The sequence below is a fragment of the Leptinotarsa decemlineata genome, unplaced genomic scaffold, assembly GCF_025532065.1.
Source record: "Leptinotarsa decemlineata unplaced genomic scaffold, Ldec_3_MD MMD2_tig00000090_RagTag_RagTag, whole genome shotgun sequence".
NCBI lineage: Eukaryota > Metazoa > Arthropoda > Insecta > Coleoptera > Chrysomelidae > Leptinotarsa > Leptinotarsa decemlineata.
This window is the reverse complement of record NW_027412541.1, coordinates 5107646-5133129: the sequence shown is the minus strand read 5'-3', so window position 1 is coordinate 5133129 and position 25484 is coordinate 5107646. Positions and strand designations below refer to the sequence as shown.

Here is a 25484-nt window from a genome sequence, read left to right as displayed (position 1 = left end):
TAAACGTTAACGGATTCATATACACTTCCATTATTGAAATTTCTGTGATATCAACATAAAAAGTCTACTGCCGGAGATATTTCAAAAATAACGTTTTTATTGCATTTTGTGTTATTTGGATCCCATGTATAATTAATTCTCCGTTCCAATGCATTTCTTACACTTTCTTCTTAGATTTAGTTGTCGAAAATGAGTGTGATTTTACTTTAAATCACGAATGAATCAGAAACTGTTTATACGCTTCCTGTTCATTATTTATATTGTTCCTATTGGTCAATCAAACAAGAAGCGGGACTAGGCCCGTGACGTCACGAGCCTAGAAAATTCAATTTTCAATAGTTAATTACGGGAAAACAACACTATTTAGAGAGTTGACACAAAGTACACTATTTTTCAATTTGAAATTACTACCAAATGAACTGTAAACCAAAAATCATGAAACAAGCCCATTGTTCAGATTTTCATGTAGAGGGCTGCCGAGATGGCTGTGAAAACTAATGTTTAGGATACAAACAATTGGATGAACATTCTCATGAACTTCTAAAACATACCCAAATAGGAAGCGGAAAATTAATTGATCAAGAACTATCGAAATGTTTTTATTTTGGAAAGCTTAGTTCTTACTTAATTTTGAAATGTTTACAAACATTTGTCTAGTTTCAAAAAAAAATTATATATCAATTACTATTTAAACGTTACTTTTCATTTTACCCGACACTTCAATCTGAAGAAATAAAGTAAATTATATAGGTAGAACGACACATCTAGGGAGACGTCGCCGTCACTTTCCAGTAATTATATGCTTTGGAAAATATTTCCCGTTCAACTACTTTATATATTATCAAAAAAATATAGCACGTTTTCATATTTCACACCATATATATTTAATATGCAATAAAATAGCCAGTTTGAGAATAATAGCTTTTTAATTGTTACTGAGATGAATTCGAATCAATAGGAGTTGTTGAGGTATAAATTGTGTTGTAGTCACTCGGTCATCCACATTACATTTTTGGCAAAATGTACTTTCACAATATCGATCACTGTTTGAAAATGATGACTTGTGTTGGAGTTCATCCAGATGTGAATAAATACAAATGTCAATTCATCTTCTGTATTTTTCCAATAATTAGTATGTGCTTCTTGGGTTGTTTGGTGATACTAGCTCTATGTTTTGAAAAGGATAAAATTTCTATGACTGATATAAGTAAAGCGGTTACTTCCATCTGTTTATTTGTGCATGTAAGTACAAATAGAGTTTATGGGAATGTCGTTTATTCATTTAATTTTTTATCATACAGAATTATATATTTCTGTTGATATTTTTTGAACATAAGCACTACGTATTAGAGATTTAAGAATAAGGTAAATGTGTGTAATCAATTGATGTTTTTTGTAAGCTGGTGAAAAATGACGATGACTGGAATTGACGATGTTGTGGAATTGGCCGCGGTGGTAGTACGCCCGACTCACGATCGGAAGACCGTGGGTTCGATTCCCGCCTCGACCAGATATTTTTCTCGAGAGAATTCATCTGGTTGAAGCTGGAATGGTTCTGCAACCGTGTTAGGAATCACACGTTAAAAGGTAAGACCTCGTTAGTCCTTAGCTCGCACAAGTTTCTCAACTTCTGAGAGTTGTCGTTCGTATGGGGGTGACAGCTGACCAACGGAAAAACAGATTTTAAACTGTTGAAGGTACTCGCCTAAAATATCTGTGATACAATAAAACAACGTAGTGAAATGGGCATTTCCCGTCCTACTTATCAAATTTTGCAATTCTTTCTCAAAGTAAACAATGATTGACTTCAAAATGCTGAATTATACTAAAAATTACTTTGGAAAGAATCTTGGTGAACTAATTCTGACCCTATGAAATTTAATTTTTCAATCAAGAATCTTGAACGTCTCGTTTTAGCACCGGAGTGTGGCGTCTTCGGGTGTAGATCAATGATATTTATATATTTTTTGTGGTACTGAATTCCAACGTTATCAGTTCCATACCGTTTTCAGTCTCATGAAAAATGAATGTTTACTTCAGATCATTATGGGTCGAAATTATTAGAAAATTAATTTTTAAAGTCATTGTTTCATGATGACAACTAAAAACAAGATATGGCAACAATGTTCTTTAATAATAATTCATTTACATGTTGACGACCTAACCTCATCTAGATTGTGTTATTGGTTCCTTATTTGCTTCATTTCGTTTTCAGTTCATATTAATTACTAAATGATTATGAAAAAGTGTATAGTGCTCATTTGCATAAACAATAGCGACATTACAGACAAGATTTTGATATGTTTGCCCAGGGATCCATCAACCCCAAAAAGTTTGTTTGGGGCAGTACATTTAGAATATAAATGCATCAGTGAATTTCATTTCGCAAGAAAATTATGCTCTTTGGATTGTGGGAGACTGAAAAAGTCATTCTAGGGTGAAAAGTTATACGAGTGTTATACTTGCACCCTGGACGAATATTTAGAAGATAATTTTTCACAATGGGGAAATCAAGGCACTAGAGAAATAGATACCCTATTCGAATGATGACTGGAAAACTTCATGATACAACGAAATGTAGAACTTGCGCCGACCACAGAACCATAAACCCAATAATTCTCACCTCTACAGATGAGAATATGATTAGGACTCTCAATGAACAGTGAATAGTTTGCAAGAATTTTATGACGATACCTCTCAATCATATTATATATATATATATATATATATATATTTATATATATATATATATATATATATATATATATATATATATATATATATATATATATATATATATATATATATATATATATAGTGTCACCATTAAAGTGCGCACCATATGGGAAACTTTTTTTTCGAAAAGTTTCAATGAAGTTTAACTTCGGCACTCGTTTGTGCTTCAAATTTAACTCAAAATGATGCGGCCAACTGCGACCCAATGACGTTCAGTGTTTGTCGAATTCAACTTTTTTTATGAAAAAATTGAAAAAGTGCATTTCTAGATCGAATTTAACGAAAAGTTTCTTGAAAAAGTTGTGTCTTCGGCAATTTTCTATCCATATGCCAAATTTTATGCAACTAGGATAAAGTTAACATTTTGCTAATTTTTGACAGATATCCCCTTTATTTTAAAAAACAAGTTCGTTTAATTGTCATCAATTCATGTATACATAACAAACTCTCCATGAAGTTTAACTTTTCTGATAAATTTTTACTTATACAGACATTTTTAGAGAGAAATTAAGAATGTGCTATAAAAATTTTAACATGACTGGTGCAAAGTTTCAATCACTTGGCTATTTTCCTAAACAAATGCAGTACCTTCAATTTTGAAAAAGCAGACACAATTCAAAAACTGCAATAAGTATTAATGAAATTACAAGAGTTGAAATTACATAAAAATTTCAATATTCAGTATTTACAGATTATTTATAAACACTAACTAGGGCGGTAAGGATGCTTAATCACGTTGAATAAAATTTTTAAGTAGGTCTTGTCAAACAAAAACAATGCTATGGTGGTGTCAAGTTGTTGATTTACTTGTGAAATTTTTGACAGTTATTGTTGCAATAATGTTGTCTCTAGAGGAAAAAATAGAAATAGTTTTATTATGTGGTGAGAATACACCATACCGGCAGGTAGCTAACATTTTTAATGAACGGCATCCAGAAACTTGTGCGAGCTAAGGATCAACGAGGTCTTACCTTTTAACGTGTGATTCCTAACACGGGTTGCACGATAGCAAGTGAAGATCGATCGTTCAGACTAGGGCTTGAACCACCGACCAACACGGCAGTCAATTCGAGTGAGTGTACAAAGCACCCACGCCGAACTGCTTGGCTACCGATCGACCAGCCTAGCCTACTAGCCTAGGCATACAGTTGCTAGAAAACACCATATATGTGACCTTCACTTTGAACATTTAAATGGATACAGTAAGCTAGACATACATCATCGCTGACATTTTGTATACCTATAAAAACAATATAAGTATAGTGTTATATCTCAAAAGAATTATGTAGCGTTCTTTGCTGTGTCTTGCACTGACCTTTCCCGGATAACATTAATCATATTCCAACCAACCCATACAAAACATTAATGAAATCTCATGAAGACACGCTGACTGACAAGTCTCAGAGCTAACATATAGATGGCTCTAGTCTTCTTTCATTCTCCATTAGTTAGTACTTCAAAAGAAAACTGTTGAAATTTCATCATTCTGCTTACAAGTTTGTGAGTTATTGTGCTGGGAGTGATACTATTTTTCGTTATTTTCAAAACAATGGATCAAAAACAGTTTCGTGTTGTAATTTCACACTGCTTCTTGATGGGAAAAATACCGTTTGAACAATGTAATGCCTTTAAAACGTTGATTTGCTGACTTCAAATGTGGTCGTAGAAACACCGATTATGCAGAACGCAGTGGACGCCGAAATGAGGCAGTAACACCAGAAAACATAAAAAAAACATAAAATCGTTTTGAATGATCGAAAAGTGAAGTTGTGTGAGTTAGCTGACATTGTGAAGATATCAAAAGAACGTGTTGGCTTTATAATGCATGAGCATTTGAATATGAGAAAGCCCTGTTCAAAGTGGGTGCCGCGCGAGCTCAGTGTTGACCGAAAACCAGAACGTTTTGTTGATTTTGAGTAGTGTTTGGTCATGTTAAAACAAAACAAACCGGAATTTTTTGTCGATATGTAACAATGGATGAAACTTGGATCCATCACTGCACTCCGTGATCAAAACGGTAGTCATCTCAGTGGTGAGTACCTGGTGAACCTCGTCCAAAAAACCCGAAACCACAACAATTGGCTGAAAATGTTATGGACACGTTATTTTGGGATGTGCGTGGTGTAATATCCATCGACTATTTCAAGAAGGTGAATACCATCAACAGTGACTATTATATAGCGTTATTGGAGCGTATGAAGGCCGAAATTGCCAAGAAACAAGACGGCATATGGCAAAGAAAAAAATTTGGTTTCATCAAGACTACGTGTCACGAGACAATCATACCAATGGCAAAACTACATGAATTGAACCTCGATTTGCTCCCACATCTATCGTATTCGCCAGATTCGGCTCTCAGCGACTACGAGCTGTTCGTAGACCCCAAAATAACGTTGATAACTAAATCTAAAGAAATGAACCTTCAACTTTGGAACGGGCACGCTTGCAGACTGGTTTCGGGCTCCTTAGCCACTCATCTGTGGAAGATAGTGACCATCATCGACCTGAAGTCAATGATATTCCATAATTGAAAATCGAAATTTTTTCAGAGTATACTCAGAGAATACTCAGGTCGACTCATTCAGTTGTATTGCCAATTGCATATGCAGGAAATTTTCTGTGGAAATTCCTGCACCGACGCCTGTCGGATATAATCCAATGCCGTTCATGGTATTAGCCAGTAGAGTAGTTGTTTTCTGAGTCAGTCCATTCAACCTACTGTATAGGTATATCCGAGACTGGCCTGAACATTTAAAGTTCATTTCTTTAGATTTGTTTACTGCCAGTCTTCAAGCATAGCCCACTGACTAATAAAAAAATTGATGAATAAAGCCAATTTTGAAGAAAAACGCGTTTTCTTTCTCAGGCCCGATACTTTTCAGCCCATGTTGATTTAGAGTAAAATTTTTAGAAACGGCATATATTCTCTGTATCATGGTTAACAATAAATTACTCCAAGAAGTAAGTAGTATAAAAGAGGCGATGACGAACTGACTTCTTCAAAAATATAGTTTCCTTCAATTGATGTTTTGTTTCAGGCTATTTTCAAAATCGTAATCCTCTATCGGAAACGTTCAAATCTTCTTGATATTTTGGATAGCATGAACGAAAATTTCTGGAAAATTGATGATATCGAAGACTCAAATGAAAAGTTGAGTTTTAAGGCATCTCTAGAAAGTGTCAAAAATAAGTATCATATATTTCTTATAATGACTACAATTTCCAGTATTAATTTTTGTATCGGAAGGTTTCTAATTGACAAGAGACGTATTGGAAATAATTTGCCATTCGAGGCCTACATACCTGAGTGTGTTCCATTCGAAGTTTTATTTGTCTATCAATGTTTAATTGCTTTCTTATTAGTTATTTCCATGTTTGCAATGGATATTCTTATATTAACAATAATCACACTAATGGCTATTCAGTTTGAAGTACTCAATAGGGCTATAGTAAAAATTTTTGAAGACATGCCGAACTCATGTGAAGATGATTGCAGTATCAAGATGAGACTGAAGAAATATAATGATCATCATACTTTTTTGATGGGGTAAGTAAATTATTATTATTATTGATATACAAATGCACTTTGATGCGTCAGGAAAGGTTATTTCCTAAGGAAAATGTTTAAGAAAAAATAAGTGCTATGAAAAATGAGAATGGTTCAGAATGAAATCCCAATGTACAGTTTTATTTGGCTCGAAAATGAAAAAACCTTCATTATTGGCATGGACATTTGTTCATGATTGAATAAATATTTCTCTTCACTAGAGAACAGATCATAGTGAAAATACTTCATATACAAGGAAGGGTTATTGCTCATTATGGATTGATCAAACAGTGATAATTATGTTAATAATAATATTGTTTCACAACAAATGAACAAGTTACATTACATACGCCAGTAAATTGAATGAATATCGCGATCCCATAAAAGGTAAAAACCTTGTGCTTGGAGTGATAAATTAAACTACAACAATGATAAATACAAACATAGTTATTCAAAAGAAAGGAAACGATTCGGTCCAGTATATATCATTGAAGATATAGAAGTCGTTTCTTTCATTGTAGAAGCTTACAAAAAAATTTACATCTTCCTTATCATTCATTTTTTTTTAAATTAATCTTCAATTTTGAATTAATAGCAAAAGAATACTATAAAAGAACACAAAAATGAATTAAATGATACATGTACAGACGAATGAAAATTAAGGCATCAAAAAAAATAAAATTATTGATATACAAAAGTATCTTATTCATCGTGCAAATATGGTGTAATGAGGCACCAAAATATTAGAGAAAAGATACATTTTCACTTATGATTTCGTCCTTCCAGCAATTTTACATATTGGTTTTTATGTTTGAAATGAAATTTCTCTTTTGTTTATTCGCTTGTAGGTGAAACATTTTCATTCTGCAAAAAGTTGTTCAGATGAAAACGGGAAGTCTTCTTTCTGGATAGTTTTAATGAGCCATTTTTGAGTGATTTCTAGCGTACTGAGATAGTTGTCAGTAACTCCTCCCCAAACAATAATAATTCCGTGATTTATATGAGGCTGATCAATACTCAAGTAGAGAGTCCTGATCTGGGATATACTAAACATTTTGCTGAAAATTTTGTAATTTATTCTAAAGAGACCTGATTTTTTTCGCGATATGTTTGATAGGCTTCTTTCGTTTCAGGTATATTTTAGGTAGTGTATCTTTCTCATTTCGTATTCAGTATTGCGTCTTTTAATTATTAGTATACGATCAGTAAATCTGTTTAAAAAAAATCTTTTCAAAATTTGTTTTTCCATTAATCAGTATTCACCAATATATACTGATCATTTAGTTTAAAAAAGTTTTGAGTTTGACATCTTCTCAAATATCCCTTTTATACATACCTAATGGCAGCATCATCTGCATCATCTACAAAGTTGACAGACAATATTATCTTCTGAACCCAGTTAATACAAGCCGCTCATGTAAACGAGTACCTTAAATTACAGAGTGTCGATCCTAATAACAATTTCAAATGATGAGGTTTAGATCTTTGAGAATTGTCGTTCGTAGAGAGGCGATAGTTGATCAACATTAAAACAGATTTCAACAGATACTTGTGTGAAAAAAATCTAATTTCTCGACTAGATGTTAAAAATCCCTTCCGAATATATACTAGGATGGCATTTTCGAAAATTTATTACCGATGTTTTCAATTTCTGGTATCATATCAATTAAATATTAGTACCTTGATAACTATTATCATGCCAAATTTCAGTGGTATGATGTTAATATTGTTCTAATCAGACGATCCAAAAACATGTTATTTTTTGTCAAGACACAGTTATATTTTTTCAACACTTTGTTTATTTTAATGTAAGCTTTTTGAAAGATAACTGATTGTTTGCTGTTTGTTTATCATTTTACGATTCGTTGGATTGATGTATGAGCAACATGAGTAATCTAACAAACTAATTGACGATGTTTTTGTACAAAGTCAGCCTAAAATTGTTAATCCAGTCATTTAAGCTTAAATTAGGTAAGAATCTCGGAATTCGAGATACCCAGCTGTAAGTCTGTAAATACTTGTATATTGACACCCTAAAAGTTGTCTCAAAACCTACATATGGTAGGGTGTAAGCAACTATTAAATTTCACGGTCAAAGGTCACAAAAATCGGTTTTTTGTGCTATTTTTGGAAATATCTCATTTCCTATGGGTTTTTTGCTATTTGTATTCATTATCGACATTGTAGAATACAAAATTCTCTACAAATTTTGTTTGAAAAAATATTTTATACGGTAAACCATTTTCGAGATAGAGGGCGGAGAGCGCGCGGTCACAGCATCACTTCAGGTCAACCGGTGCCTCCGGTCGAAAACGCGCCATATATAGTTGATGAACTATCGATAAATCAATGATTATAAATATTTGTCAATTTTTATTAACTATTATATTATATTTTATCATTTTCCCCATTTGTGTAAATGGGTATATGCTATGTACGCCACAAATACTATTTGTGAGGAAATGGAGAAGTTCTGTAATATCTCCTTGGAGTAAACCGAGCAACACGTAGATTCCAGAGACTCAAGAGTGAAAAAAGACAATGCTGACGTGAATATACTATTTGATTGGTTTAAACTCCATGATCCTTTTCCAAATACTACGCAGTTAATATCGATAGCTTCTGGAATTGTTGGAAATGAGCATATTAACTGCCACAGAGCTTACGAAATTGGATTAGAGTCTATGAAGAAGATCACCGACTTATCATTTACTGAAATAAAGTTTAAACGCTCCGAAAAAGTAATGCCGCTTTCCAGTGTTAACAAATCTGTAGAAATAAATGATTGTAAAGTTGCAGTGGATCCATTATTACTTTTCCAAAGAATTACTGTCAGCAAACAATTTGAAAGTAATCTTGAAGAATATCTTCGATATGAATTGAGTCCGTATCCAACAGCTCTATTTGATGATGATGGCATGAGAAAAACAACAAAATCGTCATTGTATGACAACATGAGCCCAATTGGTTTTGTTCTCAATGAAAATAATGTGACGTTCATTATTGATGGCGGATTTCTTCTTCATCATGTTGCATGGAGCAGAGAAGATACTTTTCCTATTATTTTTGATAAATACATGAATTATTTACAAAGGCATTACAGGTCCAAAATAATTGTTGTATTTGATGGATATTCAGACTACAGTAAGAACGTAAAAGCTATGGAGCAGCAGAGAAGACCTGCTGCACTTTCAAAAACGTATGAAGTTTGTTTCGATGAAACAATGGTTGTACTAGTTCTTATCAAATCGAAATAACAAAGATAAGTTCATTAATATGTTGATTGCAAAATTACAAGCTGCAAATATTACTACTAAACAAGCCAGAGATGATGCGGATGTTCTTATTGTTGAAACTGCAATTGAAGAATCAAAGTCTAAAAAAACTGCAGTTATAATAGGACAAGATATTGATTTACTTGTCATTTTAATTGGGCGTACACTGTCTTACGAACAAGAAATTTTCTTTAAAAAAAGTTGGGAAAGGTAATGTAAAAACGGAGATATACTCGACTAAAAGTTTTGATAATTATCCTCATTCTAAAGAACATATTTTATTTCTGCACGCATTAAGTGGCTGTGACACAACTTCTGCGCTTTTTAAAAAGGGAAAATAATCATTTTTAAAAGTTTTTGAGGAACTGACAAATTTGGATGAACTAGCTGCAGCATTTGAGGAAGAAAATTGTTCGGCCCAGAGATTATTAGAGAGTGGAACTCAAACCTTATTGGCAGTCTATAATGCTCCGAAATCTGTGAAAAGTCTCGATCATCTTCGTTATATGCATTACGTCAAGTCTACAAAACTTAATAAACATATGCAGCTTTCAAATATTCCACCAACAAGTGCAGCTGCTCATCAACATTTCAACCGTGTATATTATCAAGTTCAAACTTGGTTAGGACATGATTTGGAACCCCAGGTATGGGGTTGGGCAATGCGAAACGATTTTCTGGAGCCTATCATGACAATATCACCACCTGCTCCAGAAGATTTGCTAAATACAATTTTCTGCAACTGCAAGAGTGGTTGTGGTTCGCGATGCGGATGCAAGAAAGCGGGCTTGCAATGCTCTTTAGCTTGTGGCCAATGTAATGGGCAAACTTGTCTCAATGCTCTACCATATCAGAGCGACATTAACGAAGATGGAACTTTTGACCCCGAAATCATGGACGAACTTGAGACAAATGTCGTTGAAGACGACGATGAAGAGGAAGAAGATGATTAAAATTATAAATTGTAGTTTTTGTACCCTTTATTCCATTTCTTTACTTTCGATAAAAATAAATGTATTCAATGATATTTTTTAATAAAAAGATTAATTCATAATTTATTTGTTTTTTTTTCATCATGTAAGAAGTTATAAATATTAATAAGGTTAAAATTCAAATATAATTCCTATATTTTCATTAACAATTCTGCAATTACATGGGCAGGTAAGTGTTGTTAAATAAATTAATACTGAATAAAAAGTAGATAAGTTAGGAAAAAATGATAAAATATAATATAATAATTAATAAAAATTGACAAATATTTATAATCATTGATTTATCGACAGTTCATCAACTATGTATGGCGCGTTTTCGACCGGAGGCACCGGTTGACCTGAAGTGATGCTGTGACCGCGTACTCTCCGCCCTCTATCTCGAAAACGGTTCACCGTATAAAAAATTTTTTCAAACAAAATTTGTAGAGAATTTTGTATTCTACAATGTTGCTGATGAATACAAATAGCAAAAAACCCATAGGAAATGAGATATTTCCAAAAAAAAGCGCAAAAAACCGATTTTCGTGACCTTTGACCTTGAAATTTGATAGTTGCTTACACCCTACCATATGTAGGTTTTGATCCAACTTTTAGGGAGTCAATAATACAAGTATTTACAGAGTTACAGCTGGGTATCTCGAATTCCGAGGTGAACTTACTATAATGACTGGACTATGTGGTAAGAAACAATGAATGTGTGAACTGAAAAATAGTTCTTCCAGTTCGTCATAGTTTTGAAGCCAGATAGACTTTAGATTATGTGGACGTTGATTGAAAAACAATATTTTATCATTTGAAACTAAGAGAAATTCAGAATGTTCCGACACACACAAATGCGTAAGTGATTCCGTTTTATAAGACAGTACAGGAAATTCCTTGAGGCCCTCTTAGAGCGGTGCCTGTGATTCACATGGATTTAAATCGCTGGAGACTAAATACATTTGGAAAAACGTTCTCAGAAAATTCATTCCACATAAACGCAGTTCTCAAATGGAGGAGTTCCTAAACAGTGAAGTTCAAGATGTACTGAGTTAAACTTCGAAACGCTGAACAGCCACAGTCCGTCTTGGTGGAATCAAATGTGTCAAGTCACTTGAACACTTCCCGTTGAAGTATCTATAGAAAAGAGACAAATTTGCTACCTTTTTCGGATGTTCCAGACTATCAAAGTTGCAAGTGATGTTCGCATTTCCAATCAGGCAGATGGCTCTTTTCTGGATAGAATCCAGCAGCAGCTTCATGGTATGCTTGGATGTGGAGCTCCATACATGAGAACAATTCTCCAAAGAAGGTCCGATCTGAGCTTTATAAAGCATCAAAAGTTGCTGAGATGTGTACATTTGTCTGGTTCGGAACAGTGTTTCAAACTTTTGAGAGGCAGCCTTGGCAATTCCAGCGACATGATTGTGCCAAGACATATTGGTGTCCATTTTAACCCCCAACAAATGTATCGAAGAAGAAAGCGGAAATGTTTGACTTGACATTATTATATCAGGTTTGGAAACATTTATCCTTTGGGAGAAAACCAATGCCTGGGTTTTTGTGGCATTGAATTGGTTACTTTCATACCTATTCGAAATCACTCCTAGATCCTCATTAAGATATTCAATCTCCTGCTGCCGGTGAAGATGTGCATCCTCAGCCGACGTCCTGGAATCCAAATGTAATGACGTGACAAGTGTGCTGTAGTCGGCAAAACAATAAATTGGATTCTTGATTTTTTTTCAATAAGTCATTGATATACAATAAAAAGAGGGCGTTGATGGTATTCGAAAGATATCCATTGACGGCAACTTGCAGGAAAAGTTCTTACAGGAAGCTGACAAGCCATACACAAAAATGATCCGACAAGCCATAACAGCGAAGTTTGGTGAGAGGTCTTAGAAATATCATATGCGCAACAGCTCTTGACTCTCCATGTTTATCGATTGCGTGATTCCAAATATGGGTGACATACGATAGGACGTCGCCTGTTGATTTCTGTTTCCGAAAGCCATATTGATGATCGCTCACGATGTTGAAGCCTTCCATATTTGAGGATATAGTGCTTTACGGCTTCCTCCATGATATTTGATATCACAGATAGCAAAGCTACTGGTCTATGGTTATTTGGAAGAGTTTTCTTGCCCTTTTTGGGAATTGGCTGAACGCGAGCAGTTTTCCAACTAGAAGGAAAAGCCACTTTTTTGTAAGACAGGTTGAAAAGTCTGCAAAATACTGGTGGAGTTAATTTGTGTACTTGTTAAGTACGATGACGGGCACGTCATCAGGAACAAACGTCTTGTTAATATTGAGCTGTTTCAAAATTAGCCTGACTAGACTCTGTCTAAAAGTAATTTTCGGTATTGTGGATTCTAGTGTGGGAATAGTAGGTGGTGCTTTTTTCAAAAAATCGACTGCGGAGTGGGATGCAAATTGAACCATCTGGTTGTATTAGTGGTGTAATTATCCCTTTGGGATTGGTAAGCAGTTCATCCATAATTCTCTGATTGTGAAGTTTTCTGCTTTCAATTATCTCAAGTTTGCAGCTGTTGCGAGCATTAACAAACCCAGATTTTTGGAGGCGACAGCTGTCTCGCAATAATTTTTGAACCAACACACCTACAACTGAATGTACTGATAGATCGAGAGTAAGAGTAGAATGAAAACCTGTACAGCATCGGGTCTCTGAATAACCTATACGAATGAAATTCTGCTATTCTGTTCCCAACGATACTAGCTCAGACATTGACGGTCTTTTTCTTAAATTCTTCTCTCCCATCGCATATTGATTTTGTTGGACCCAGTATGGAGTATATTTTGCTCATTAAACATATCACTATTAGTATATCTGCTGATGAAGTTGATAATCACAATACTTCATTCATCCTATCACCATCCTTGAGAAAGGATAGAAACCGTTCTGGAGGAGGGGTTGCTCTTTATTTTAAAAGCCACATTAAGTGTCAGCTAATAAATATAGTTGTTGAATTATCCAATAAACTCTGTGAACATTTATAGGTTGAATTTAAGAATTGAATTTTGGGCATTATATATAGACCACCTAAAAATAATTCAATTACCTATAGACTTTGTTAACTGATTTTATTCCAGCTACCGACCATGTTATTTATGTTGGGCACTTCAACCATGATTTGAGTCGTATAGAAAATCCTATTACAGATTGTTTCAACTTTTTGAACTTTACCCAGTTGATAAACGAACCAACGAGAATTGACGGTAGGGCATGCACAACTCTTGATAACATCTTTTTTTCTGATAAAAATATGGTATCGGAGGCAGGAACAGTTAATGCTGATTCAATATCAGATTAAAAATTAGTTTTTTGTGAACTTGCTTTTGGAATACAACAAACTAATGTCAAATTTGTTACATTTAGGGATTATGCTGATTTCAATGCGATAGAATGCATTCAATCTCTGCAAACGTTACCATGGCACGAGTTCTCAGCAGAAAATGATATCAATAGATAAATGGGTTCTTATTTCATGTATTCGACAACTATGCACCTAAAAAGACGGTTAGAGTTACTAAACCAAAAGCTCCGTGGATGACTCAAAATATTAAAATTTTAATGTCACGAAGAAATAATGCTTTGAGTAAGTATAAAAGAACAAGAACCCATCATGACTGGGAAAGATATAAACTATTGCGCAACTTCACCCTCTCCTCGATAAGAAATAAAAAAAGAGCATATTTGAATAGTTTTTGTAGAGTCAACGATAGTAGGAGAGATTGGAATACTTTGAGGTCTTTCAAAGTTGTGAGAGGTAAGAATAGTACAATTTCTGAAGAATTATCTGATCCTGAAGTAATAAATAATTATTTTCCTCAAAGTTGGGGGGAAACTGACGATTCAGCTTGTAATGAAGCAATTCAATTCTATGATAGTCATTCTTGTCAGGAGAATAAACCTAAATTTGAATTCAAAATGGCTACCGTTGAACAGATTCATGAGATAAAAAGTGCAGCATACGGTATAGATGATATATCTATAATCATGTTGAGGTACTGCAGCCCTTTCATTGATCCATTTATAGTTCATCTCATTAATTACAGCATAGAAACAAATCAGTTTCCTGATATATGGAAAATAGCGATAGGACGCCCCCTGCCTAAAGTGACGAATCCAACAAATCTAGCAAACCTTCGAGTTATAAGTATTCTACCATGCCTGTCAAAAGTGATAGAAAAAGTTATGTCATCCCAAATTTCAGAATATGCTCGAATCAATTCACTAATTCCCTCATGTCAAACTGGATTCCAGAAAAAAATGAGTACATCTAATTCTCTCATTCAGGTTCTAGATAAAGTGATTGCTAATTTGGATAAAAGAAACATTAGTGTGTTAACACTTCTAGATTTTTCTAAATCATTTGATACTATCAATCATAGTCTCTTATATGCTAAATTCAAATATTACGGTTTTTCTGATAGTTCACTTGCAATGATTAAGTCATATCTAACGAATCGAAAACAGAAGATAGTATCAAATGAAAGAAACTCTGACTACCTTGAAATTAAAGCGGGAGTACCACAAGGAAGTATTCTCGGTCCACTATTTTTCATTATCTATACCGTTGATATTCTGAAATCCATAACCGCTTACAATGTTCAGGCATATGCCGATGATACGCAGTTATTAATTAGTTTTCCTAAATAAAACCTGAATGATGCACAGAATTTGCTGAATGATGATCTTGAACTTATATTTGAAAAAAGTGCCTCTCATAACTTGAAATTGAATTCGTCCAAGTCAAAAATATTAGTTTTGTCACCAAAAACTCAATACTATTTTATACATACAAATTTGGCAGTTGCTATTAATGATGTACCATTAATGGCCGTTGAATCGGCGAAAAGCTTGGGTTTAATAATAGACAACGATCTCCGTTTCAAATCTCCTGTAAATTGCATTCTCAAAAAAACTTTCACTTGACTGAAAACTCTTTACAGCAACCGGTTTATTCTCAATATAAATTTGCGCAAGACTTTGTGTGAAACCCTTGTGAAAAAACTCCAGTAATATTCACTACTACACCAAAGGTTCCAAACAGTGCATCATGAGTACACATTGATCATATGATAAAATTTAATGAATTGAAATGAAAAGTATTTGATTTTTTTGCCAAAATATTAATTAATTTTGTTTCATACTTTCAGCACCAGTAATAACTCCAGATAATACTTTCTGTGGAGAATACTTGAAGTTGAAATAAAAAAATGTGTCATCAAATTCAATATTTTCGTTCTCCTTTCATTTATAGTAACTTTTTAAATGATTTATATAAAGTCGTGGAAGAGTAGAAGGATTGTAGTTCTTTCTTTTCAATACATTCACCCGTTTTTTTCCTCATCATTTAATCCTTTGGGAACCTAAACTCATTATATGAAATAACTCACCTATAAATCAATGCACTTTCTGTTTTCTTGTGCCTTTCCCCACAATTAAAACAGCACAAGGATGCACCATATTAATATTCAAATATATCTCTATAAAACATTTTTAAAACACACACAAACTAAACTCGATGAAAAAACGAATTGTTCCTACGTGAGCTGTCAGCTAAGAAAAATTTGAAACTCAATGTTGCAAAAACAAGCAGAATGGATCCGATATAGCATACACTTTCAATGCCGAATTAACCAATAAATTATGATATGGGTACTCCATTTTCCTGAGAAAATGAACAATCAATTAAAATTTTCTGTAATTATTCATTAATATACATTAATTAATATGTACATTAATATACATCAATATACATAATAAATATACAATAATTTTTATGCTTAATTCGCTGGAATCCACGAATTAAGCATAAAAATGGACATTAATATTTGCCTTGATAATTGATATAGTACAAGTTATATCTAAATATGATTCTAAATAGAATTTAGCGAGCTGTATCTTCAAATGGTTTTCGAATGCTCAGGAACCCTAATGAAATAAATCAACTATGCATTCATGCCACCCACCAAAAATAAGAAATTCAACGTTACTGGTATATTAGCCATAAAATGAATGTTGAGGCTAGTTTTGTTGAAGCTTACTCCGACAACTTACCAAAAGTCGATTTTGGAAAGATCGATGAATTTTACTTGAAAAATTTGCAATACTTTGGTACCGAAATGAAGAATGAAAAATTGAAATGGTAGGAAGAATATTTAGTAGGTCTCTTTTATTTATATGACATTAATTTCAGACTTTGTTTTTTATCGAAGGATGGAAAGTTTTGATTTAATTTTTATTTTAGCTCGGACAACTGGAGAAAACTACAGATCGCTTAGTTTCGTTTTTTGGAAAACTAAAAAACTTTTGTTCTGGTATGGATGATATGTTTTTACAACCAGGTATAAAACATATTTTAACCATTTTGGTGGTAGTAATGGTAAAATTCAATTCAAAAATAACCTGAAAAAATATTTTTCGGAATCTAAACTAATGACACGAAATATGCAACAAAATAGGCACCCGCCGAGACCTTCCTTTTCCAAAAAAGAAACGTTCTTTAAATAATTGTAACAGTTGTATTCACACCGAATTGACAACAATACCAACAAAAATGGCGTCTGTCAAATTGGATCATCAGATCTGTGATTGGATATCAAAAACCAATATACTTGGTAACTCCACTCTAGATATGATCAATTTCATTGGTCAACAGACACGCGGCAAATTTAAATTTTTGCTTTTCGAAATTTTATTTTTTCTGCAAATATAAAGAGATTTTAGGACCGATTTAGCTTGATAAGTATACCCCTAACTCGATCAGTCTATAAGCAAGTCAGTATCATTTTCCATAGTAATAGGGGAGCCCAAGCGGGGATTTCGGGATTTACTAAAGCGCGGCAGATTAATATACAGGGGGATACCTTGTACCCGGTTAAGTACCTCCACCAAATATGAGCCCCATATATAAGGCCGCTTGTGAGGGATAAAGGATCAGATTAGTAAAAATAAATTGATCATCAGAAATTCTCGAGCGCGTTCGAATAAGGTAGGGTGAGTTAATTACCTGCTAAGAAGTGTATATTCCAGTTATCTGACAATTTGAGAGTGACGTAAAAAAAGGGATGGCAGCAAAGTTGTAAAAAAATAACACCAGTTCGACGTTCTTGAGCATGGCAAATTTTTTTCATTTTGAAGGAAATAATTCAAGGATAACGGAATATATATAATCTGACGATTTCCGCAAGCCGAAATAACAAAAATTCGCCGATAAAATTTAATGCGTGCAGCTGTGTGATACCTATATTTCTCTCTCCAAGTTTCTATTCCTCTATTCTCTATTCACTTTTTCTCAATCTATTACCCTCTCACTCCGTCCCCACTCTGAATTCTGTTGCCATGACGTCATCACAGCTGATCACAGAGACTCGTTCGTGATGAAGATGAAGATGATGATTAATTAATCAATTAATTGATGGATGTAGCCATTACTACTAACGTATATAATGTATATATACAATATATAAGTTTGAAAATGTCCTTATAGGACGAAACTGCAGTAACGTTAGTTACAAATAAAAGTGGTAAAAAACATAGACAGTTTCATTTCTCTTTCCTTCATCAATTAATCAATTGATTATAAAAAATTAAATTTTTTCGAGCATTTTTTTTATTATTTTCTTATAAATACAAGTATTCTACTTGAAAAACATACACTTATTTATTTGCATGCTATTTCCTGAACTTTTCAATTAATTGAGTTCAATAAATCAAAAAAAAAAATTCAAGAAAATATTCTTTTTGTCAGATTAAGCGAATCCCTCTAGATAATCGTCAGATTATGAGACAGCACGTCTAAAACATAAAGATGAACCATATATATCTTAATCTGACGCGCTTGAGTATTTCAAAATGGTGAATTAAAAATTCGTAGGACATGCTATCAATATCTGACACGCTCGAGTATGTCCATGCAACAGTATTTTTTTACATATTTGAAAATCTATAGCCGCTACCCCCACCTATGAAAAGGTATATATTATATAATATTTTTTTCTTCTTATCATCTAAGCTTTGCAACCTAATATGACTCCATGACGCTCGAGTAAATCCCCATTTTGCATCGTGGGCTCCCCTGCCATGAAACAAGCCCATTATAAGAGTTCATCCCAGTACATTTCAAACCACACATTTTGGGAACTCTTTTGTTTATAGAATGACGTTTTCACAAATGAATATATTTTGCAACTGAAAATTTTTTAGATCGACATATGATATTAGTTTTGTAGATGCTTTCTGAAGTCTGAAAACAACTAATTGTTACATCCATACTATGCTATAATCATAATACAACCTGTTAGGATTTTTTCTCCGTTTCTACTTCTACTTTAAGTAAAAGTCCAACGTGTTAGACAGAATTAGGCAAAATAGGGTTTGAAAAATTAGTATGAACGCCAAGATACGTAGTAGGTGAAACGCGTGTCGAGAAGAGTTTTGCAGTTCTTGTATGTGGAAGCAGAATTTGCGTGGGTGTTCAACCTTTAGTTTAATCAAAATAAAAAACAAATAGAAAACTTGTTGAATGATTATTTTAAACAACGAATAATCATTGTAACTCTGTTCTGCCATCATAATATTGAGATGTGCTTTCTAGAGATTATCAATGCACAATTAACGCGCAAATTATAGTTTCGGGCCACGGGAACCACTTTTTAAAAAGACTTTATTTAGATTTACAGACTTTATTGTACAGAAGTTACTCTGACAATCGTACTAACAGAACTGACTCCTCCTTCAAGATGGCTAGCTTTTATAAGTTTATTATAACTTAGTCAGCATTTGATGAATAAGCATAAAGGAGGGTTTTATATACATAACTCCTCCATCCCTAAGATGAAAATAATACATTAACATTATTTTCATCAACATTTTCTAAATGAATATTTTCTTGTTTATTTTTCCTTTTAAAACATTTAAATTTGTTCTTATATTTGGAATATAAAATAAAATATGTAAGAAGTATTATAAATATGAATATACAAATATACATTAAAGTATAAGAAGTGGTGTCTTCTTCTAAGGCTTCTAGTCGATGTAATTGGGTTTTTTCAGCAAGGTCCTGAAGTCGGGTTAGTTCGTCGAGGTTTACTCTTTCAGGAACTTTCATAGGGTTATTCTCAGGATGTAGCTGGATAGTATCTATTTCGGGTAACTGTAGAGGGTTTCCTTGAACGGAAGTGGCGTCGTTGGAATAAACTTCGCCTCTAACAGTGAGGTTACATTTATGTGGGATATGGATCAACTGTGGTTGTCTGATATTTTCGTATCCATGCTCCTTACAATTTTTCTCAATCATGATCTTATCAATGGGAATAATAATCATATAGGCATCGTTGACAGGTTCTATTATGTCCTGGTCTAATTGAATTTGAATCGTCTGGCATTGATGATCGGTTTTACCAATTAGTAATTTCGGTAAACAATCTTCTTTTGAAATTTGGTTGTCAACATGGTATATGCAGGTATTTTCAATTCTCGTACAGGGTTCATCTTCATAATGATGGTAAGTCGAGTTAAGAATTATATAGGGTTTTAAAGGAACGATAGCTTGGTTGAGTATTGGAATTGGGAACAAATGGAAGTAATCATAAACATTTTCAAGAAGTATCGGAAAATGAATTGCAAATATAATAATTCCATTTTTATAATTAATTTCAATTTTTAGTAATTTATTATACGACTGAATGTTTTTAAAGTTTGGTAAACTGCCTTTGTAAAGGTTTGACATTATTTTTAATAATTCTTCGATATCAGATAATGGTAATATCGTGCTATGAATAATGTTTAATTCTGCAAATAAAATTGAATCTTCAATGTTATTAAGTATCGATAATATAATTTGACAATCTATTATCATTGTATCCAGAGAATTTTGAAGTCTTAAGAATAGCGTGAACTTATTCAGATTTAAGACAATACTTTTTATTTGTTCGTCAATTAATTGTTGGTTTTTAACAATCTGCTGTAAGCTATTCGTAGTTTCATTCATAAATTTTCTTGTGATAGTTAGGTAATTTTCTAAATCATGGTGAAGCATGTTCTGATTCTTTTCCAAAGTGAAAATTGCTTTATTATATTTTTCTGCATCTTCATCATCTAAAGTACCAAAGAGCCATTTACTTGTTCTGCCTACTATATTAATAAGTGCCCTTTTCGATCGATTATTTTCTCGAGGTTTAATATTGATTAATTTCACTTTGATTGTGTCTAGCAAATAATTCAGATGATTATACATGTGGTGTAGTTGTGGGTATAAAGGGTCTTTGATCAAGATAAATTCTGCGATTGTTTTTGTATTATTATTTAAGATGTTTAGGGGAGAATCAAATTGTTTTAAGTCAATGTATTTTATAAACGTATGTTTTTGTGTAGTGGATCTTGCTTTTCCAAGGGAAAAGGGAAGGATAGGGTTATTTATCCTCGTCATTATTATGTCTTGTCCTGTCGTCGCAAGGATTCCGAGAAGTAGAAGGTATAACGTTGTCATCTGAAACAATTTGTTTCTTAATGATTTTTCTTTGTGGCTTTAACTTACTTTTATGGTATTTTGATTTAGAAGTTTCAATTTTGAAGTTACTATCTTTTTTTGGTTGAATTTCCTTATATAAGGGCGATAATTTATTTCGAGGAGTTTCTTTAAGAAAAGTATTTTTATCAATTTCAATTTCTGGGGGATCATTTCTGTTGGAATTTACTTTAGATAGGTTCTTGGCTTTTTCATTGTTTTGTTCTACTATTTCTTTTAATATTTTCATATTTCTTGAATGTTTTTCTATATAGTTTGAGGTTATCTTTTCTAACGTTACATCATAAGGGCTCTGGTGTTCTACATTACCTTTAATAATTTGGAAGGGTGTGAATTTAGTTGCGGAATGGACAGTATTATTATATCCTAGAATCGCATACAACATTTGTTTTGTTATTGGTCGATTAGGAAATTCTAATTTTAAAGTTCGTATTTCTTCAATTAGAGTAGAATGAAAACGTTCTACCGGACTATTACTGTTCGGGTTTTTTGGGGTAATGTAATGCAACATAATTTTATGAAGTTTGCAAAAATCTTCAATCAAGTTATTTTTAAATTCTGTGCCAGAATCGCAGGTTATTTTATTTGGAATACCGTAATGAGATATGAATTTTAATAAACCATCTAAGATGTCTGTCGCATTTAGTTGTATGGGGTATGCTTGTGCAAAGCGCGAAAAGCTGTCAATAATTGTTAGGAATTTTAGTCTATCAAGTGATAGAACATCAACATAAATATGTTCAAACGGGTATTCTCCAATTGGTGTTGGGTTAAATTTTATGACATTAGGGTGCCTTTCGTATTTTGATTTTTGACATGTTACGCATGTATTTACGTAGTTTGTTATATCTTGAATCATATTAGGCCAATAGTATACTTTTGATAGAGACAGTTTTGTTTCATTTATGCCTCTATGTGTAGTTTTTGTTTCATGATGGTATTTAATTTTTTCTTGTTGTTCATTTTTCTTCAAAATGTCTTTCAATAGTATATTACTTTGAACAAGTTTAAAGGCTGAGTTTCTAAAATGTTTTTGGATTATCGGAATTATTACATTCTTTAATTCCTCTTGAAATATTATACCATAAACAGTATTAGGTTTCAAATATTCTAAAAAGATTTTTACTATATCGTTTTCAATGTTTCTAGTAGATATTACGATTTTTAAACGTGTCTTATCAAAGGGTTTTGTTATGCTTACTTTTGGTGAAATTATGTCGTTACTTTGAATTAAGAATATTTGATTTTTAAATTTATTTAATGGTTGCTCAGATATTGGGATTTCTAAAATCGGGTCTTCTTGCGAAGAATGTTGTGTTTCATTTGAGTGTTTTATTTTCGGTTCTTCTTGTTGGGCTGGTACGACTATTATGTCTGAAAGTATTTTAATCTTCTTTTCCTTTGGGAGTTTTTGTTTTTCTTTAGCTGGTTGAAAATGTCCTGTGTGGTAATTTTCGGGTTGGGGTTCTTCTCTTGGTTGATGTTTTTCGACTTCTTCATTGGCGAGTTCATCTATTTCTTGCACTATTTTGGCAATTTCATCAATCTCAGGGTTATCGTTTTCATCTACGCAATATTCTGCGAAATCTTCTAAACGATCTTCTTCCGTATCGAAATTTCCTAGTAAAGAATAATTTTCTAATGGATGTAGTTCAATTCTGGATAGGGCGTCAGCAACAGAATTCTTTTTTCCTTTTCTATGTATGATGTTATATTCATACTCTTCTAATCTTAGGCGCCATCTTACTAATTTTGAAGAGGGGTCTTTTAAATTGAATAACCATTGGAGTGGTTTATGATCGGTAACAATCGTAAATTTTCTACCAAAAAGGTAAGGTCTAAAGTATTTGGTAAAATTGACAATTGCCAATAATTCCTTTTCTATAGTTGAATAATTTTGTTCTGCGGGATTTAAAGTTCTTGAGGCATACGCGATGGGTTTATCTTTACCTAGAGGGCCTTGTGATAACACAGCTCCAATTGCTACGTTAGAAGCATCGGTTGTCAAGATAAAAGGTTTACTAAAATCGGGATGTTGAAGAAGAGGTTCATTAGTTAAAACTTGTTTACATTTTTCGAAGGTTTCTAGGAATTCGGCAGAATGAAGGATTTTCTCTCCTTTTTTTAGACATTGAGTTAGCGGTTTTGTTAATTGCGCGAAATCTTTAATAAATTTTCTATAATATCCTAGCAAACCAAGGAATGATTTAATATCTCTAGCAGTAGTTGGTATGGGAAAATTTTGGATTGCTTTTATTTTATTCGGATTGGGTTTTATACCGTGGGGTGTTACAATATGTCCTAAAAATTCTACATTTTGTTTTAAGAATTCCGATTTGTCTAATTGTACTTTCAATTTAGCTTCTCTTAATACTTTAAAGACTTGCTTTAGATTAGAGATGTGTTCCTGAAGGGAGGTCGAAAAAATTATTATATCGTCCATATAGACGAGACATATTTTGTTTCTTAGGTCTTTCAAAACGTAATCCATAACTCGTTGAAACGTCGCTGGAGCGTTCTTTAATCCAAACGGCATTCTGACATATTCGTAATGGCCGTGTTCTACGTTGAAGGCTGTTTTGTCAATAGAATTTTCTTCCATCTCTATTTGGTGAAATCCTGAAGTTAAATCTAGGGTAGTGAAGTAGTTACATTTCCCTAGTTTATCCAGTATGTCCTCGATATTAGGAATGGGGTATCGGTCATCAATCGTTTTTTCGTTCAATTTCCTATAATCAACGACAATTCTCCATTTTTTCTTTCCTGAGGCGTCCGCTTTCTTTGGTACAATCCAAATAGGGCTACTCCAAGCTGATGATGATGGTCGTATTATTCCGTCATTCAACATTTTTTCTATTTGTTTATTTACTTCTTCTTTATGGCAATGAGGAAACCGATAGGATTTAGTGTGTACTGGTATTTCGTCTGTCGTTTTAATTTCATGTTTTATTTTGTTTGTGAAAGAAAGTCTAGTATTCTCATCATGAAATATGTCTAAGAATTCTTTGCAAACTGTTAAAATTGCGTTTTTTTCTTCCGTGTTCATATGGTCGGTCCTAATTTTACTTGTTATATCAGTTATGGAATTATTATTATAATTTTCAGGTAAGGCTTGTTCAATATTATAAAATTCAAATTGTTCTTTATTTATTTGGTTGGATGGGAACGGTTCATTCATTGTTATAGAGATAGTTTTATTAGTTTTATTAAAAATTTCGAAAGTTGCGCGATAATTTTCGGCATAAGTTATTGTTTCAGGTACGTATAATTTATCAATAAATCCCTCTGGAATTATTATTTCTCCTTCACTGATATCGACAGGGTATTTCTTTATTAAAGTTTCATATGGTGGTATTTCGATAGTAAAAGAAGTTTCGTGAGGCTGTCTATAGTAGAAAGGGATTTGTACAATTTCATTTCTTAAGATTTGATTGCTAAAATCGATATTTAAGTCAAGATTTTTAAGTTCTTTTAAACCTAAAATTCCATCAAAAAATTCATGAAATTGGAATAAAATATATTCCGTTTCATAGTTGCTTTGAAATTCTTCAAAAGCTGGGATAATAGCTTTATATTGTATTTCTTTTTCACCTAATGAAGTTTTTAACTGAGAGGGTTCTCTGAATATTCTGTCTGGATAATATTTTTCTACAATAGATGGTCTTAACATGGAAGTATGACATCCGGTATCAATTAGTAGTTTAATAGGGGGATTTTGGATTTGTATATAAGGTAATCCATTTATAGAGCCCGAATAAAGTTCTATTATACCGTCTTGTTTATCGGAGGCGGTTTGTAAAAATTTTCGTCTTCGTATTCAGTGTTTGAGTCAGTTATTTCAGTCGTTTCTTGGGGAGTAAAGTAATATTCATTTAATTCATCAGTTAATTGATATTGATCTGGAGGGTGTTGGTCTTCAATTGGGTATTGGTCTTCGACAGGGTATTGGTTAATGGGGTAACCTAGTGTCATGTCGTATTCATTGTCATCATTATGGTTGTAAAGTTCTTCACTTATAAAGGTTTGTCTTGGGGGTTGCCTAAAAGATCGGTTATTTGCTGGGTGGTAAGGCATATTTGATCTACTAACCGTAGGATTTCTAGAAGTAGTCGACATTGGTTGAATGATTCTAGTATCAGGTTTATTTGTTGGTTTAAACACATTTTGGGGTGGTCCAAACACTTGTTTATTCGTTAAAAATTTATGTTGAACTTGTTTAGGTTGGATATTTATGGGTTGGCTTGGAAATTGTGATTTTTGGTTAAATTGTTGATAATTATTAAAAGGTCTATTTGGCATTTGACTAGTAGAAGGTGTAGGATTTCTAAAGTTAGTTTGTTGAAAATTTTGTAAGTGTGAATAATTTTGTACAGGGAAATTACTATAATTTGGTTTT

At 33.0% G+C, this 25484-nt stretch overlaps 1 protein-coding gene across 1 annotated transcript in view; it reads left to right on the top strand.

Annotated features, from left to right (window-relative positions):
• Window positions 1-5780: 5780 nt before the first annotated feature.
• LOC111508090 (odorant receptor 4) overlaps window positions 5781-25484 on the top strand; it is a 28077-nt gene continuing 8373 nt past the window's right edge. The window contains exon 1 of the mRNA XM_023163511.2: window positions 5781-6283. Within this exon, the coding sequence (XP_023019279.2) occupies window positions 5838-6283 (446 nt within the window). The 5' untranslated portion in view covers window positions 5781-5837. The remainder of the gene's footprint in view (window positions 6284-25484) is intronic.